At 46.9% G+C, this 13,957-nt stretch overlaps 1 protein-coding gene across 9 annotated transcripts in view; it reads right to left on the bottom strand.

The window, feature by feature from the left end:
• The window catches only part of LOC109733095 (serine/threonine-protein kinase EDR1), a 55,447-nt gene that overhangs the window by 17,524 nt on the left and 23,966 nt on the right, over window positions 1-13,957 (bottom strand). For 7 of the 9 annotated variants that reach the window (XM_040392385.3, XM_073501331.1, XM_040392389.3 and 4 more), the window contains exons 8-9: window positions 3,686-3,774; window positions 3,351-3,432 (exon numbers count right to left, since the gene is read on the bottom strand). In XM_040392385.3, the coding sequence (XP_040248319.1) occupies window positions 3,351-3,432; window positions 3,686-3,774 (171 nt within the window). Of the gene's footprint in view, window positions 1-3,350; window positions 3,438-3,685; window positions 3,775-13,957 lie in introns of all 9 variants that reach the window. The other 2 variants (XM_040392386.3, XM_020292296.4) reach the window with 1 other exon arrangement.

Here is a 13,957-nt window from a genome sequence, read left to right as displayed (position 1 = left end):
GGCTGTGGTTCTGGAGGCGGCAAGGTGCTGCTGCTGTGTCTGCTGCTACTGAGAGTTGCTGCTGTTTTGCTTCTGGTGCTGCTGATTGGAGAAAGGGGAGGCGATCATGGAGGCTGAACTTACTTCTGCTGTAGAGAAACTTGAGCAGCTCATGACTGCGAAAGCTGCCGAGGAGTTACCTCCTGCAAGTGGCGCCATTGTTGTGCCCCACGTGGATCAAGTGTTCAAGCTTGAGCTCATGCCCAATGATGTCAAGTTGAATAGCGTGGGGGCGGGCCTTGTTGATCTTGAAGACAAAGGGACTGACGGGATATGTTCTTGGAACGGTGGAAGAACCGGCTGACAAGGAGAGCTCAGAATGGAAGAAATGGAGCGTCACTGACTCCCTAATACTGCCCTGGATGTTGAACTCCCTGATTCCAGCCATTGCACTGTCTGTTGAGGCATTGCCAAATGCTTTTGCTGTGTGGAACATGTTGTCCATGAGGTATTCCGGTAAGGGAAACCGATGCTCATGTCTCAAATTGAAGACAAGATCCATGATGTTCATCAAGGTGATAGACTGGTGTATGTGAATGAGCTGCAGCACCTTTGGGCAGATCTGGATCAGTGTGATCCACTTGAGCCTCCACATGCAAAGTCCATGGAGATTGCCAGGAAGTGGGTCGAGCACAGGCGTGTGATGCAGTTTCTAAAAGGCCTAGATCAAACTTTTGAGAGTAGGCATGCTGCGCTGCTACATCAGCCGACGCTTGTGTCCCATGATGAGGCCATTGTTGTGATGTCCCAAGAACAGGTACGCCTACAGTCGAGAAGAAGAGATGGAAATGAATCTGCTTACAGAGTGGCTAATTAGCAAGGTTTCGGGGAGTGCTATAATTGTGGTCAAACAGGGCATATCAGTCGTTTCTGCACTGGACCCAGAAGAGATAGAGGCCGAGGGTACAGTGGTGGCAGCAGCAGCCAAGGTGGTCGATATGAGAGTGGATATGAGAGTGGTGGTTCCTGGAAGGCCCCTCACCAGAAATCCAACGCCTACCGGACGACCGAGCCTCCGGACGACCAACGCTCACCGGACATCCGACGCCGACCCAACAGAGCCAAACCGTCGAAAGTCCGACGCCCTCCGGACGTTCGGATCCGCGCGAGCCACCGGACGTCCGATACCTGACTGTGCGCAGCCACTCAGGTTTACACCATGTATCCCCCTCTCTCTCCCTAGACTATATATACCCCTTCACTTGGACGAACTAGGGTCAGCAAAGGATTAGCTCAGATTTGAGATAGAGCTTTGCTCATCCACTACCCTCTCCCATGGAGATCAAGGCCTCCATGTAAGAAGATCCCCTAGTGGATTCAAGACCCCTTCTAGGGAAGATCCTCTTGGATATCAAGCCCTCAATTCCTCTAAGGATTGGGATGAACTAGTTCCTCTTTACCTTCTTGTGTTGGATTTGGACCTTTGTATCCCTCGTGTGTATGTGGATTTAGCACATGAATGATTCGATCTTTGTCAACTGAGTGTTCATCTTGTGTTCTTCTCTTGATTTGATCCTTTCCTCACCTCCAAGTGTGAAAAGATCATGAACTAGGGTTTTTTCCTACATCAGCAGGTGTTGTGGGAGATTCTCAAACGGCGGCGGCGACTACAACCAAACGGAGTAGGGCAGCGGCGTAGTGAGACCTTGCTGGCTTACGGTGTATCCATCAATGGCAGGATGGGAGAGATGTATACCATAGTATATAGTTTGATGGCTCGAAGGCGGAGTTGCGACCTGGGGACTTGAGGAAACCAGTGGAGCGACGTACAATGCGGTGGATTGCCTGGTAAATCAACGTGAACTTTGCACACTGTTTGGGATAAACATTCATCGATTGTGGTTGCGATCCAACAACTGGCCCAGCTTGACCCCACATCATTCCTGGCCCTCGATCTGGGTCGATCGATCCCAACCCCGGCTCAGGGAATGGACCTTCGACCCCCAAACTAGGCTACTATGGGGAAAACTAGAGTGATAGGTGTTTCAAGAAAAGTCAGGAAGGAAATATCATCCACGGAGGCCAAAGGAGAGGATCGACATAGATAAAGGATGGGACTCATCGAAAGTCACATCCCGAGAAATCTGCATCCGACAGCCAATAGAATCCCAACACCGGGAGCCCTTGTGCTCATCACTGTAACCTAAGATGACAAAGTCAACAGTCAGTTTGTTGCATTCACGAGGTGCCAAAAGGAAATAGCAAACGCAACCGAACAACCGAAGTGCAAAGTAGTCAGTAGAACGACCAACAAAGACACTCAAGGGAAGTGCCACCCTGCAAACCGGAGGAAGTCTGAATTCGGACGATAGGTTGATGTGGAAGCAACCTCACCCCAAAAGTGAAGGGAAGAGAAGTGACAATTATCCACATGAGTCGTCTCAAGAAGGTGATGATGCTTGCGCTAAGCAACACCATTGTAGGTGTGAGCACCGGGACAAGAGAACTAAGCAAAAGTGCCCTGCTCAGTAAGGAAGTAACACAACAAACGAGATATACTCACCAGCTGAATCGACACGAGAACACAACTAGGGGCATAGATCCAGGAGAGAACTGCGCACTAGATGACCCTAGAGAAGCCAATCCACAAGGAGGTGATGTATTCTCTCTAATATTTGGCCGCTTAACATGCATGATGGGTTGTGCAGTAGGTTTTGGTGAGCAAGGCAATGATGGTCCAACAACGGTTTATGGTGGCAACCCGGGACTTCCATGTAAGCTTCCAACTGCAACAGTCAATTGAGCCATGGACGGTCGCCTTGTAGCACGAACAAGGCGTGAAAATCCCGGACTCCGTTCAGCACCAAATGAGAGGTCGTCAGAAAGATTTGTGCGGCTACTATCTGCCACAGTACGAACTGCGAAAGGTCCGACTACGAAATGCCTCCGAAAACTATTGAGAGAAAATACGTAACCAACACCAAGATAATTACTTGAAATATAAAGTGGTTACATGTCTAGTTGGAACTAAAAGACGCTAGGAGAGTAATTCATGAAAATTCAAACCACACAGCTTCACTGCGCGCACAAGGTAGGAAAGAGTAATGGCAGGAATGGAGCATAAGGTAGAATGTGTACTATACACGACATGGCCATCGATAAAGTGAACCCGAGTAATCATATACCTAGTTTGTTTCCTTTTTTCATATTTTATTTTTGTCCAAAAATGAAAAAAAATCTAATACTGCCTATTTAGAAGTTAACCAAGTATTTTAGTCAAGTTGATCATTTGAGGAAAATATAAATATCAAGGTCATCACTAAACTTCGCGCAAATCTTCTTATTTAGCGAGTGAAGTCCTTTTTACAAACCTCGCAAAGTCATCACCAATTTCAGGGGATGTACTCATACTTTTTGGACGTCCTCTCCGCGCACTTGACGTTGATGCACCATCTGACCTAACATCAAGTAAGACACAATTAATTAGGCCAAAAAGAAGATAATACTGCAGCATTAGCAACAATGTTAACTGCAATATTGTTAATCACTAATAGCTTGTAAATATGAGCTGGCTTCCAAAGTTAAGTACAGATTAACAAAGCATAGAAGTGCAGATTAGTTTTCCTTTAAATCATGGCAATGAGCTATTTAACAATCTTCTTATTTGTTGATTAAGTCCTAACAAATTAATAAAATAGAAACTTACTGAGGTACCTTGATACAGCTACACCATCTCCGTACTGTCTATCACCCAAGTTTGAGCGCCCATGTGCTCTGGACAATGGATGGTCTGGACTACAGGAACAAATAAATACATTTTAATCTAAATCCATTCTGAATCTTTAAAGCAGTTACAGATTCTATTATATAGCAGAGAAGAATCGATATAAATAATATAGGACGGGAAGATAAAGCAAGCAGGAAACAAAACCCTCAAAGAGATATAAATATGGGACAATTAACTCAAATTAAGAATCGTCTGCCTCTGACATATTAGTTGCTTAAAAATCAGCCTTTGTTGTGGTCAGCTTTTAGATGAAAAGCAGCAATCTGGAAATGGCAGGGCAGTATGATGCGGTTGGGGCCATCCGGAGCTCACCATCAGAGTGAGAGGATAATGGTGCTGAGTTAGTTACATGTAGCGTTAACTCAGTTTCACGCCATGATATGCCATGCCGTGTCATGTTATTGCTTTATCCTGAGGGTCAGACTACACCAAGTCTCAAAGTGGAGGGATCAATATGTTGGACGACGTCATCCTCCTCCATGTCTGCAGCTCTACCAGCTCGATCGATTCCTGCGCCTAGTTCGTCATCGCGCACGAAGCCCATGCCTACACCTAGATAGGCGTGTTGTACACACCTTATCATGTCGTTGCTCCACGGCTAGTATATGTAGCGTCATGTACAGTGTATGTAATCATCATGTGAGTAATACAACATTCTTCTTGGTAATCAGAGCGAGAAGCTTTCCCTCTCTTTCGCCATGGCTGACACCACCACGGCCCTCAGCCCTAGCTCCTCGTCCACCTCTGTTGCTACCGATCCTTCAGGATCTCAAGCAGCCGGCCTCAACGACACCGTGATCTCCCCACCCGGCTCCCCTTCCGCGGTGCACGGGCCCTCGCCATAGTACCGTCGATCACCTAGGTACCCTCCGCCAATTCCCTCTCAACCCTACCCGCCATAGCTACCACCCTCTCGATACACTTCAAGATCACCGGCTACGTCACGTTCTATGTCAACCTCGCCGCCCGCAACTACCCTTAGTCATCTGCAAGTCTGGCGTCCAAGAACACGTGGAGGTGGAGTCCAATCCCCTAAAGAAACGCACAATGGCGCAACAAAGTAACACCCCCAAAATGAATTTGGGGTGTTACTAGAAGCATATGCATTCTCATAATCTTTTGCTTGCACATTTAGATTTAAGGAAGGAATATTTAAATTGATTTCCAAAATAAAAACAAAAAAGAGTCGAGGATGACATGACTTCCTCAAATTATAGGGAATGATTTAGATATACCTCATATGCATATTTGGAGTTCTAGTATAATTATAGGAATTATAAAACCCTACACACTATTTTTTAAGGAATTTATAAAGCCTATAATGGGTTTACAAAAATAAAAATGCATTTATTAAATATATTTAGGACTGGAATATTTACCTTAGTCCAAAATATCTAGTTTATTTTTTGTGAATTTTCTGGATTTTATGGATAAGCTTTGATATTTTATATAAGAATCAAAACCTAATCCTATTTTAGAAAACAATAAATAGAAAAAGAAAACCATAAGACTATCAGGCCGAAACCAGCCCACAATACCGCACAGAGCAGCAACACAACAGGCCCACCTAGCACCAGCTTAGTCTCTCCCTCTCCCAACGGCAGTTGGGTCCCACCTGCCAGATCCATTCCAACCTCCTGATGGCCAGGCTTCCGACCAACCGACTGCGCAACGGCCAATACCGCCTCTCACCTCTCCCTAGGACCACAAATGACATGAGAAGCACCCAAAAGCTCCGCCACAATCACTCTGTTAAGCTTCATGCACTACCCAACGCAATCAAAAGTCTGAACTGATGGAAAGGGCTAATGGAATCCACATATACTGTAACACCCCCTCTCACGTGTGACGGGGAAGACAAGTCAACACGTGCAACCGGAAGAGAGCGACGGCGCGCGAAACTCACGTATGACTCAAGAGGCCTCTACGTGCACACAAAGGGGGGCAGCAGCAATTTTTTAGATAAACTGCGAAAGCCAGGACTTGAACTCAAGACCTTAGGCCCTGATACCATGTTAAGCTTCATGTACTAGCGGGCCCAGCTACGGTTAGCATCAGAGCGCCGGCTGGAAGAGCCATGGAAGCCCAGAGGCTCGATGCAGGATTGGAGCCAGCGATGTTGACCAGACGGAAGCATCCAGACGACGGGTGCTTCGATCGCGAGCGATGAGCATTGACTTGGAGAGGAGAAGCACGGGTATGGAGCAGCTGGCGACGGGAGTAGCAGCCGGCGGCGGGAGATAAGGCAGCGACGACCAACGGCCGTGCATGATTGGATCGGGAGGGTGAGTTGTGGCGCCCGAAAAAAGTAACCTAAGCTCTAATACCATGTTAAGCTTCATGCACTAGCCAACGCAACCAAAAGTCCGAACTGATGGAAAGGGCTAGTGCAATCCACATATACTGTAACACACTTATCTACTCAGTGCACTTTAATGAACCCCTAACAGCCCTTAATAACGAAGACTGAAACCGCCAGCACCCATCCCTCAACCACCTCGCCAGCGCCACCTTCCCCTTGCTATAAAAAGCGCAGTCTGAGCACCCCTACACTGCATTTCCTCTCCTCGTTGAAGCACTGCACATTGTCGAGCACAATTGCTCTATGGAGCCCCATTTTCTCCTCGGCTTCCAACAAAGGCCATGCCACCTATAAGGTGAGACAAGCCCCGATTTCTCCCTCTTTCTTCTTCTTTTGTCCTTGTGAATCTCGCTGACACCTCTGCTGACTTGAGCTCTACGCTAGAGCACGAAGACATGATGTCCTGTATGCATGCCCACTGCCTGACAACTGTAACCAGCGATCTCCAACGCCAGAGGACAAGCTTGACGCCATCACAACCAGGAATGAGATCGCCTTGACGCCACCAAGCCCATCTGCTATTCCTTCAACCTCCCCGACGACTAAAAACAATAAAAACAACCACTTCCAAGCGCCACCATCTTCTTCCTCAATGTCGGCGGCCTTTTAGCCCAGTCCAGTGAGCCTTTGATCCCCTTTTCTATCAATAGTTGGATCCATAGTAGGCGCATACGATTAGATCACTTATATCGGCAAAGAGGTATGCGCTATCATTGATCATTGGACCAACGTCCTTGGTTAATCCATTAAACTTCCCGAAGCAGTACGTGGTGGCAGTCGTTGATCTCTGATAAGACGGATATGTTTTTTGATCATCACAACGAAACGGTACCGGCCTATCAGAATCCGCCATGTGTGAATGTCCTACTATTTTCTAAAACCATTTCTTTTAGCCAGAAAATCATCTAATCTTCAAAAAAAATGAAATATATTTCTGGAATACTTAGTAATTGCAGATTCCAAAACTACACTTAATTCACCCTTTTGACCATATAAAAAATATTCAAATGTGCATCTAGGCATATTTGTCATATCTTGAGTTCCACAAATCCAAATTGATGCAGAGCATCCCATGGACATCACCATGAACCCATCGTCAACCCCACAAGCTCCAATTGGACCGATGACAAGAGCTCGGACACGTGCTATTGAAACTTAGGTGACTTAACTCCTCTATGAGCTTCCTATGCATCTGGATGAGACATTGCTACTACCTCAAAGTGGAACTCTACATGATTAGGTATGTCGACGACAACAACGGAGCGAGGTAGGAATGCCAAGCCCATGATAAGGAGAGAGAAGGCGTAGCCCAAAGTCCCTGTTAAGGAGTATATTAGTATTGGTCTAGGAGTCCTTATTAGTCTATGTTTAGTTTCCTTGCACCTCAAGTCATGTGTAATATATATATGCCCCTTGGGCCTTCAATAAAGATAAGTTGCTTTCCTAACATGGTATTAGAGCTTAGGTTATTTTTTTCGGGCGCCACAACTCGCCCTCCCGATCCAATCTTACGGCGTCGTTGCTTTCCTTGCCGGCCGTTGTTGCCTTCCTCTTTGCGACCGGCGCTACTCCAGTCACTAATGTCCACCACTATGCCCGCTGGCCGCTGCCCCGATCGATATCCTCTGCCACTTTGCCTTGCTAGATCTCTTTGTCTGTTGTCAATGCCTAGACCAGATCGGCCCGCCCGTTTCCTTCTCCGCTCGGGCCAACGCTGGGCTGCCACATCCGCATCACGGACGCTGCCGCCTCTAGTATATGTCCAGCCATCCGGTCAAACCTGTGTTCACTAGATTGATTCGGCTCTTCATGCAGCTACAACGCATGGTTGCATGCTGCTACTAGCTGCTTGCTGTTGCTACGTGATGCTGCTTCCTGCTGCTATGTGATGCTCCTGTCACCTGCCGTTCCATAGTCTACTATGCGCTTTCTAGCTATTTTCTTTTTTGTTTTCCGCTGCGTCCATCAAATCCGTTGATATTTTGTGTTTCTCATGCCATGCGAGTCCACAATAGCTTTGTCTGTCAGCCTTTTTCTGGTCATTGTCCTCCGTATAGGATTTCTGTGGCCTCTCCTTGCATTGTTGATCTAAGCCCATTCTCTTGTCGTCGAGCTTCTTTCGCCGTCGGTTTTCATGGGCCATGATTCTTAAGCAATGCTTCATTCTCTTGATGTGCCATCTTCTTTTGACAACCCATCTTCTCTTTAATACTTCTCTTGTATCTTCTATCGATGCGGTGTCTTCCTCTGATGTGCCATCTCTTTGTTATCCCCTTTGGCGACTCGACAGGTTTTGAAGACTCTTCATGCTATGACGACCCTCTCAAGATGCGGATTTGGATTATCATTTTTTTCTTCTTCTAGTATTACACTTCTTCAAATGCAATGCTATTGCATACGCTTTGCATTTGAGGGGGGGTGTTAAGGAGTATTAGTATTGGTCTAGGAGTCCTTATTAGTCTATGTTTAGTTTCCTTGCACCTCAAGTCATGTGTAATATATATATGCCCCTTGGGCCTTCAATAAAGATAAGTTTCTTTCCTAACAGTCCCCAGCTGGTGGCACGCCCTCTGTACAACCCGGAGATCCAGCCCAAAGGATCGCGGAGCTCAAGGCCACTGATGGCACGCTCTCTGGATACCCATGAGAACCAGGCCTTCGGACCCCCGGAAATTCGAGCTCGGGATGGTTTGCTCTATGGACATCCAGCATTTCCACCACCTCCCCCCCCCCCCACCCCACCCCACCCCACCCCCTCCTGGTCTTCAGCTGTGCAAATGACGGGAAATGTCCCTTATACCCTCACTTATCCCCTCATCTTAGAAAACGTAAGAGACTTTACTCAATCTATCTCCTCTTGGTAGGATCAAGTCCTCTTGATTGGGGAAGAATCCTATGAATTTCAAGACGTCCACTTCCTAGAAGTTGAAGAAGAACTATCTCTCAAGATCCCCATCTTTCCTAGAGATTTGGGGTAGAACTACCCTTGTTTACCTTTATTTCCTTTGTTGTTCTTGGATCTAAGATGCACCTTTTAGATTGACTTGGAATTTGAGGAGCAAGTGGTGCGGATCTTGTCCTGCGAGTGATTTTCCTCTTGTGTTCCGTTTATTTTGCCTTGATCCTTGGGTTACTTCTCAAATCCAGTTCCAATTCGTGAAGATCGAGCCACCCTAGCGGCTTGCCACATATAATTTGGTATCATGAGCAAGGTTGCTATGAATTAGATCCCCTCCATCTCCATTTTCAAGCCTCGATTTGAATTTTGCTTACCTATTTGGAAAATCTCCACAAAAATAGCCATGTGCAATTTTGAGCGATTTAATACATGGATCCAGTGTTGTGCAAGTGGATCTACCACAATTTGCGTTACATCCCGAATTTTTTTCTTTTACACGTCGGTTACAAGTTCAAAACTTGTCGCCTCTGGATGTCAGGTACCCCAACCCCCAGACATTCGACCAAGCATGGAAATCCAGAATAGCACCGAAAACCCGATGTAGCGCCCCGGATGTAACTTTCCATATTTGTAACTCCAACTCTTGCCATTTTCGGCTATGCGATATGATATTTCCTTCGTGATTGGGCTTTTGTCTTTCGTTTTTGCATTTTGTTCATGTCATGCATTTCATGTCATGTCATCATGTGCATCTCATTTGCATTCGTGTTCGTCTCATGCATCCGGTCATTTTCCCTGTTGTCCGTTCGCAATCCGACACTCCCACATGCACCCATTGCACCCCTCAAATCTCGTTTCGTGAGTGGGGAAAAAACGTTCTCGAAATGGGCCGAGATTTGTCGAGTGGCCTTGGTATATCACCAGTAGGCCGCCTATCAAATTTCGCTCCATTATCAAATTTCGCTCCATTTGGAGGTCGTTTGATGCCCCAACGGTTAACCGGGTAACCGCAAAAGCCTCTCTCTCTTGTTGCAGCCCAACACCCCTCCAAACAGCCCACTAGCCCATCTAAACCCCCTCCATGCTCTCCGTCGTTGGATCACGATCGTGTGGGCGAAACCTGCACCTCATTTGAACTCTCCTAGCTCCCCCTGCCTATAAATATGTGCATCTCCCCAAAAATTTCACAGATGAAACCCTAGCCACCTTCCCTCTCCGCGCCGGACGTGTCCGCCGCCGCCGGACACGCCCGCGCCGCCCCCCGCAGCGAATCGCCGCACGCCACTGGCGCATCTCCGCCGCCAGCCGCTGAAGCCCGCCGGGCCCGCGGGAGGCACTCCCGGCCCGCGCGTCGCCGCCCGCTCCCTCCTCCGGCCGCCGCCTGCCTCCTTCGCCGCGCCGCCGCCGACCCTCGCAGGCGTCGACCTCGCCACCACGCCGCCGCACGATGCCGGACACCGCGCCGCGCGCCGCCTCCTCCTCCCTCTTCTCCGGCCGGTCCCGGATCCAGTGCCACGCACGTCTCCAGCGACCTCCCCGCACTCCGGCCGTCGCCACCTCTTCCTCTCCGGCAAGATCCCGGCGAACCTTGTGGAACGCGCCGAAACCCTAGATCTGCAAAGGTTGACCCCGAATTCCACTAAGTCCCTGGCATCTCTAACTTTTTATGCACTTGTTCATCATGCCATATCTCCATGCCTGTGACTCTGATTTGTGCATATGATATGTCAAAATGTTCGTCTCGTGATGCTCTTCATGTTAGTGTCATTTGCATGCATGTTACTGTCCATATTGATGCCATTATCCTCGTTGCAAAAGTGCTATATGATATTAACTGCTGGCATTTATCAGAACTTGCTGATTTGTTATTTTCGTTGCATTTTGTGTGTGCATCCCATGAGCATGATGCCTATATGTTTTTGGAGCATCTCGATGCCATCTTTACAGAGGTGCAAGCCTTGTATTTTTATGAGCTCTGTGGTGACTAGCACAAGCATGCAAAGTAGGCTCCATGATGTTGCTGATTTCAGACAATTAGTATTTTGCTAAGTCCTTTTCCTGTTACATTTTGATGCTATGTAAACTTGTTGCTACCAGTAGATCCATGCACATTTAGAGGTAGTTCAGTAAGAGTGTTTTGAAGATATGGTTATGCTCTATCAATTCATGCCTCTGGTTGCAAATATGGAGTACTCTAGCTTGTCATTTCCATGCTCCACTTTTGCTAAATATTGTTCCTGGCAGATTGTTAACATGAGATTCAGTTTTGCCATGTGTTTTGCTAGTGATCCATGTACCCTATGAACTTGCTCTTGCCATTCTTAGCTTCATAAATATGTCTACTTACTGTTGGTTACCTTGTGATGCCATGAAATGCTTTATGGTGAGTGGCATGAGCTTGTAAAGTTGCTATCATGAATCTGTTTCTACCATGCTCTGTTTTTCTTCTAAGTCTGAAACTGATCATATCACTTGCCATGTTTGCATGGGTGCTACCATATTTTCTATGCATCTTTGGTTAAAGTTCAGTAAGGGAGTTTTGTTATATGCCTCTAGTATTAACATGCCATGCCTTTGTTTGCCATGATATGTTCTTGTAGCATGTTATTTGCTAGCTCTAAACATTGCTACCTGATGCTGTTTATGCCATGTTAGTATTTTCACCAAGTCTGTGAAGCTGTTATCATTTGCATTTTTGCCATACTGTTTTAAGCTTGTTCTAGAGAGTTCTAGCAGGAGCTCAGTGTTCATGATTTGTAGAGCTTCATGTGTACTTCGTTGCCATGTGCTTTGTTACTATGTTGGAGTGTTGTAGCATAGTTTCTTGTTGCATTCCAAGTGCTATGATGCTGTTAAGCGCAGTTTTGCATCATTCTTGTTTTGCTTGTCATTTGCAAACCGTGCATCCGTTTCCGGTGATCCTTATATCGATTTTGACCGAAATCACCTCATCTTTCCAGTGGCATGCTTGGTTTGCCAAGTTGATGCCTTGATCATCCTTTCCCTTCCGGAGTACTCATATGCATTGCACATCATACCTTGCATGTCATGCCATGTCTTGCATCATGTTGCTTGTGCATTGCACCGTGATTGATTGTTGTTCCATTGCTTGTGTTCTTGCTTTGGGTAGAGCCGGGAGACGAGTTCGTGAACGAGGAACCTGTTGAGTACGCTACCGAGCAAGCTTTCGACAACTCTGAGAACTTTGCAGGCAAGATGACCATTACCCTCGATATCACTTCTATCTTTGCTTGCTAGTTGTTCGTTCTATCGCTATGTCGCGCTACCTACCACTCGTTTATCATGCCTCCCATATTGCCATGTCAAGCCTCTAACCCACCTTCCTAGCAAACCGTTGTTAGGCTATGTTAAGGCTTTTGCTCAGCCCCTCTTATAGCGTTGTTAGTTGCAGGTGAAGTTGAAGATTGCTCCATGTTGAAACATGATTATGTTGGGATATCACAATATCTCTTATTTAATTAATGCATCTATATACTTGGTAAAGGGTGGAAGGCTCGGCCTTATGCCTGGTGTTTTGTTCCACTCTTGTCGCCTTAGTTTTCGTCATGCCGGTGTTATGTCCCTTGATTTTGCGTTCCTTACGCGGTTGGGGTTATGAGACCCCCTTGACAGTTCGCTTTGAATAGAACTCCTCCAGCAAGGCCCAACCTTGGTTTTACATTTGCCTAACAAGCTATAACTTTCCCTAGGGGTTGCAAACCCGAGGGTCATCTTTATTTAACCCCCCCACCCTCCCCCCCCCCCCCCCCCCCGCGCCAGTGCTCCTCTGAGTGTTGGTCCGAACCGAGTAGACTGCGGGGCCACCTCGGGGAAACTTGAGGGTTAGTTTTACTCGTAGGATGTCTCATCCGGTGTGCCCTGAGAACTAGATATGTGCAACTCCTATCGGGATTTGTCAGCACAGTCGGGCGGTCTTGCTGGTCTTGTTTTACCATTGCCGAAATGTCTTGTAACCGGGATTCCGAGTCTGATCGGGTTATTCCGGGAGAAGGAATATCCTTCGTTGATCGTGAGAGATTGTGATGGGCTAAGTTGGGACACCCCTGCAGGGTATAAACTTTCAAAAGCCGTGCACGCGGTTATGTGGCAGATGGGAATTTGTTAATATCCGGTTGTAGAGAACTTGACACTTGACTTAATTAAAATGAATCAACCGCGTCTGTAGCCGTGATGGTCTCTTTTCGGCGGAGTCCGGGAAGTGAACACGGTTGGGTTATGAATGAGCGTAAGTAGTTCATGATCACTTTTTGATCGCTTCTAGTTTTACGACCGTTGCGTAGTTTCTCATCTTACTCTTGTATTCGTATGTTAGCCACCATATTTGCTTAGCACTTGCTGCAACTCCACCTCAATACCACATACTACCCATAAGTTTAAATAGTCTTGATCTCGCGGGTTTTGAGATTGCTGAGTCCTCGTGACTCACAGATACTACCAAAACAGTTGCAGGTGCCGATGATGCCAGTGCAGATGATGCTACCGAACTCAAGTGGGAGTTCAACGAGGTCCTTGGTCGTTACTACGTGTCTTATCCTGATGATCAGTAGTGGAGCCCAGTTGGGACGATCTAGGATCTAGCATTTGGGGTTATCTTCTTTTCTTTTGGATTTGTCCGTAGCCGGACTATGTGTGTACTCTGGATGATGTATGAATTGTTCATTGTGTGAAGTGGCGATTCTAAGCCAACTCTATTTATCCCTTTCTTGTTCATTACATGGGATTGTGTGAAGATGACCCTTCTTGCGACAAAACCACAATGCGGTTATGCCTCTAAGTCGTGCCTCGACACGTGGGAGATATAGCCGCATCGTGGGCGTTACACCCGACCACCCCGAAGATCCGACCCTTGTAGATCACTTTGGCATCTTCGCCAACACTCCAAGGCCATGTGTACCGCTACATCAATCCC

The sequence above is a fragment of the Aegilops tauschii genome, chromosome 6 (assembly GCF_002575655.3).
Source record: "Aegilops tauschii subsp. strangulata cultivar AL8/78 chromosome 6, Aet v6.0, whole genome shotgun sequence".
NCBI lineage: Eukaryota > Viridiplantae > Streptophyta > Magnoliopsida > Poales > Poaceae > Aegilops > Aegilops tauschii.
The sequence above is the reverse complement of the archived record's forward strand: the minus strand, read 5'-3'. Positions and strand labels throughout refer to the sequence as shown.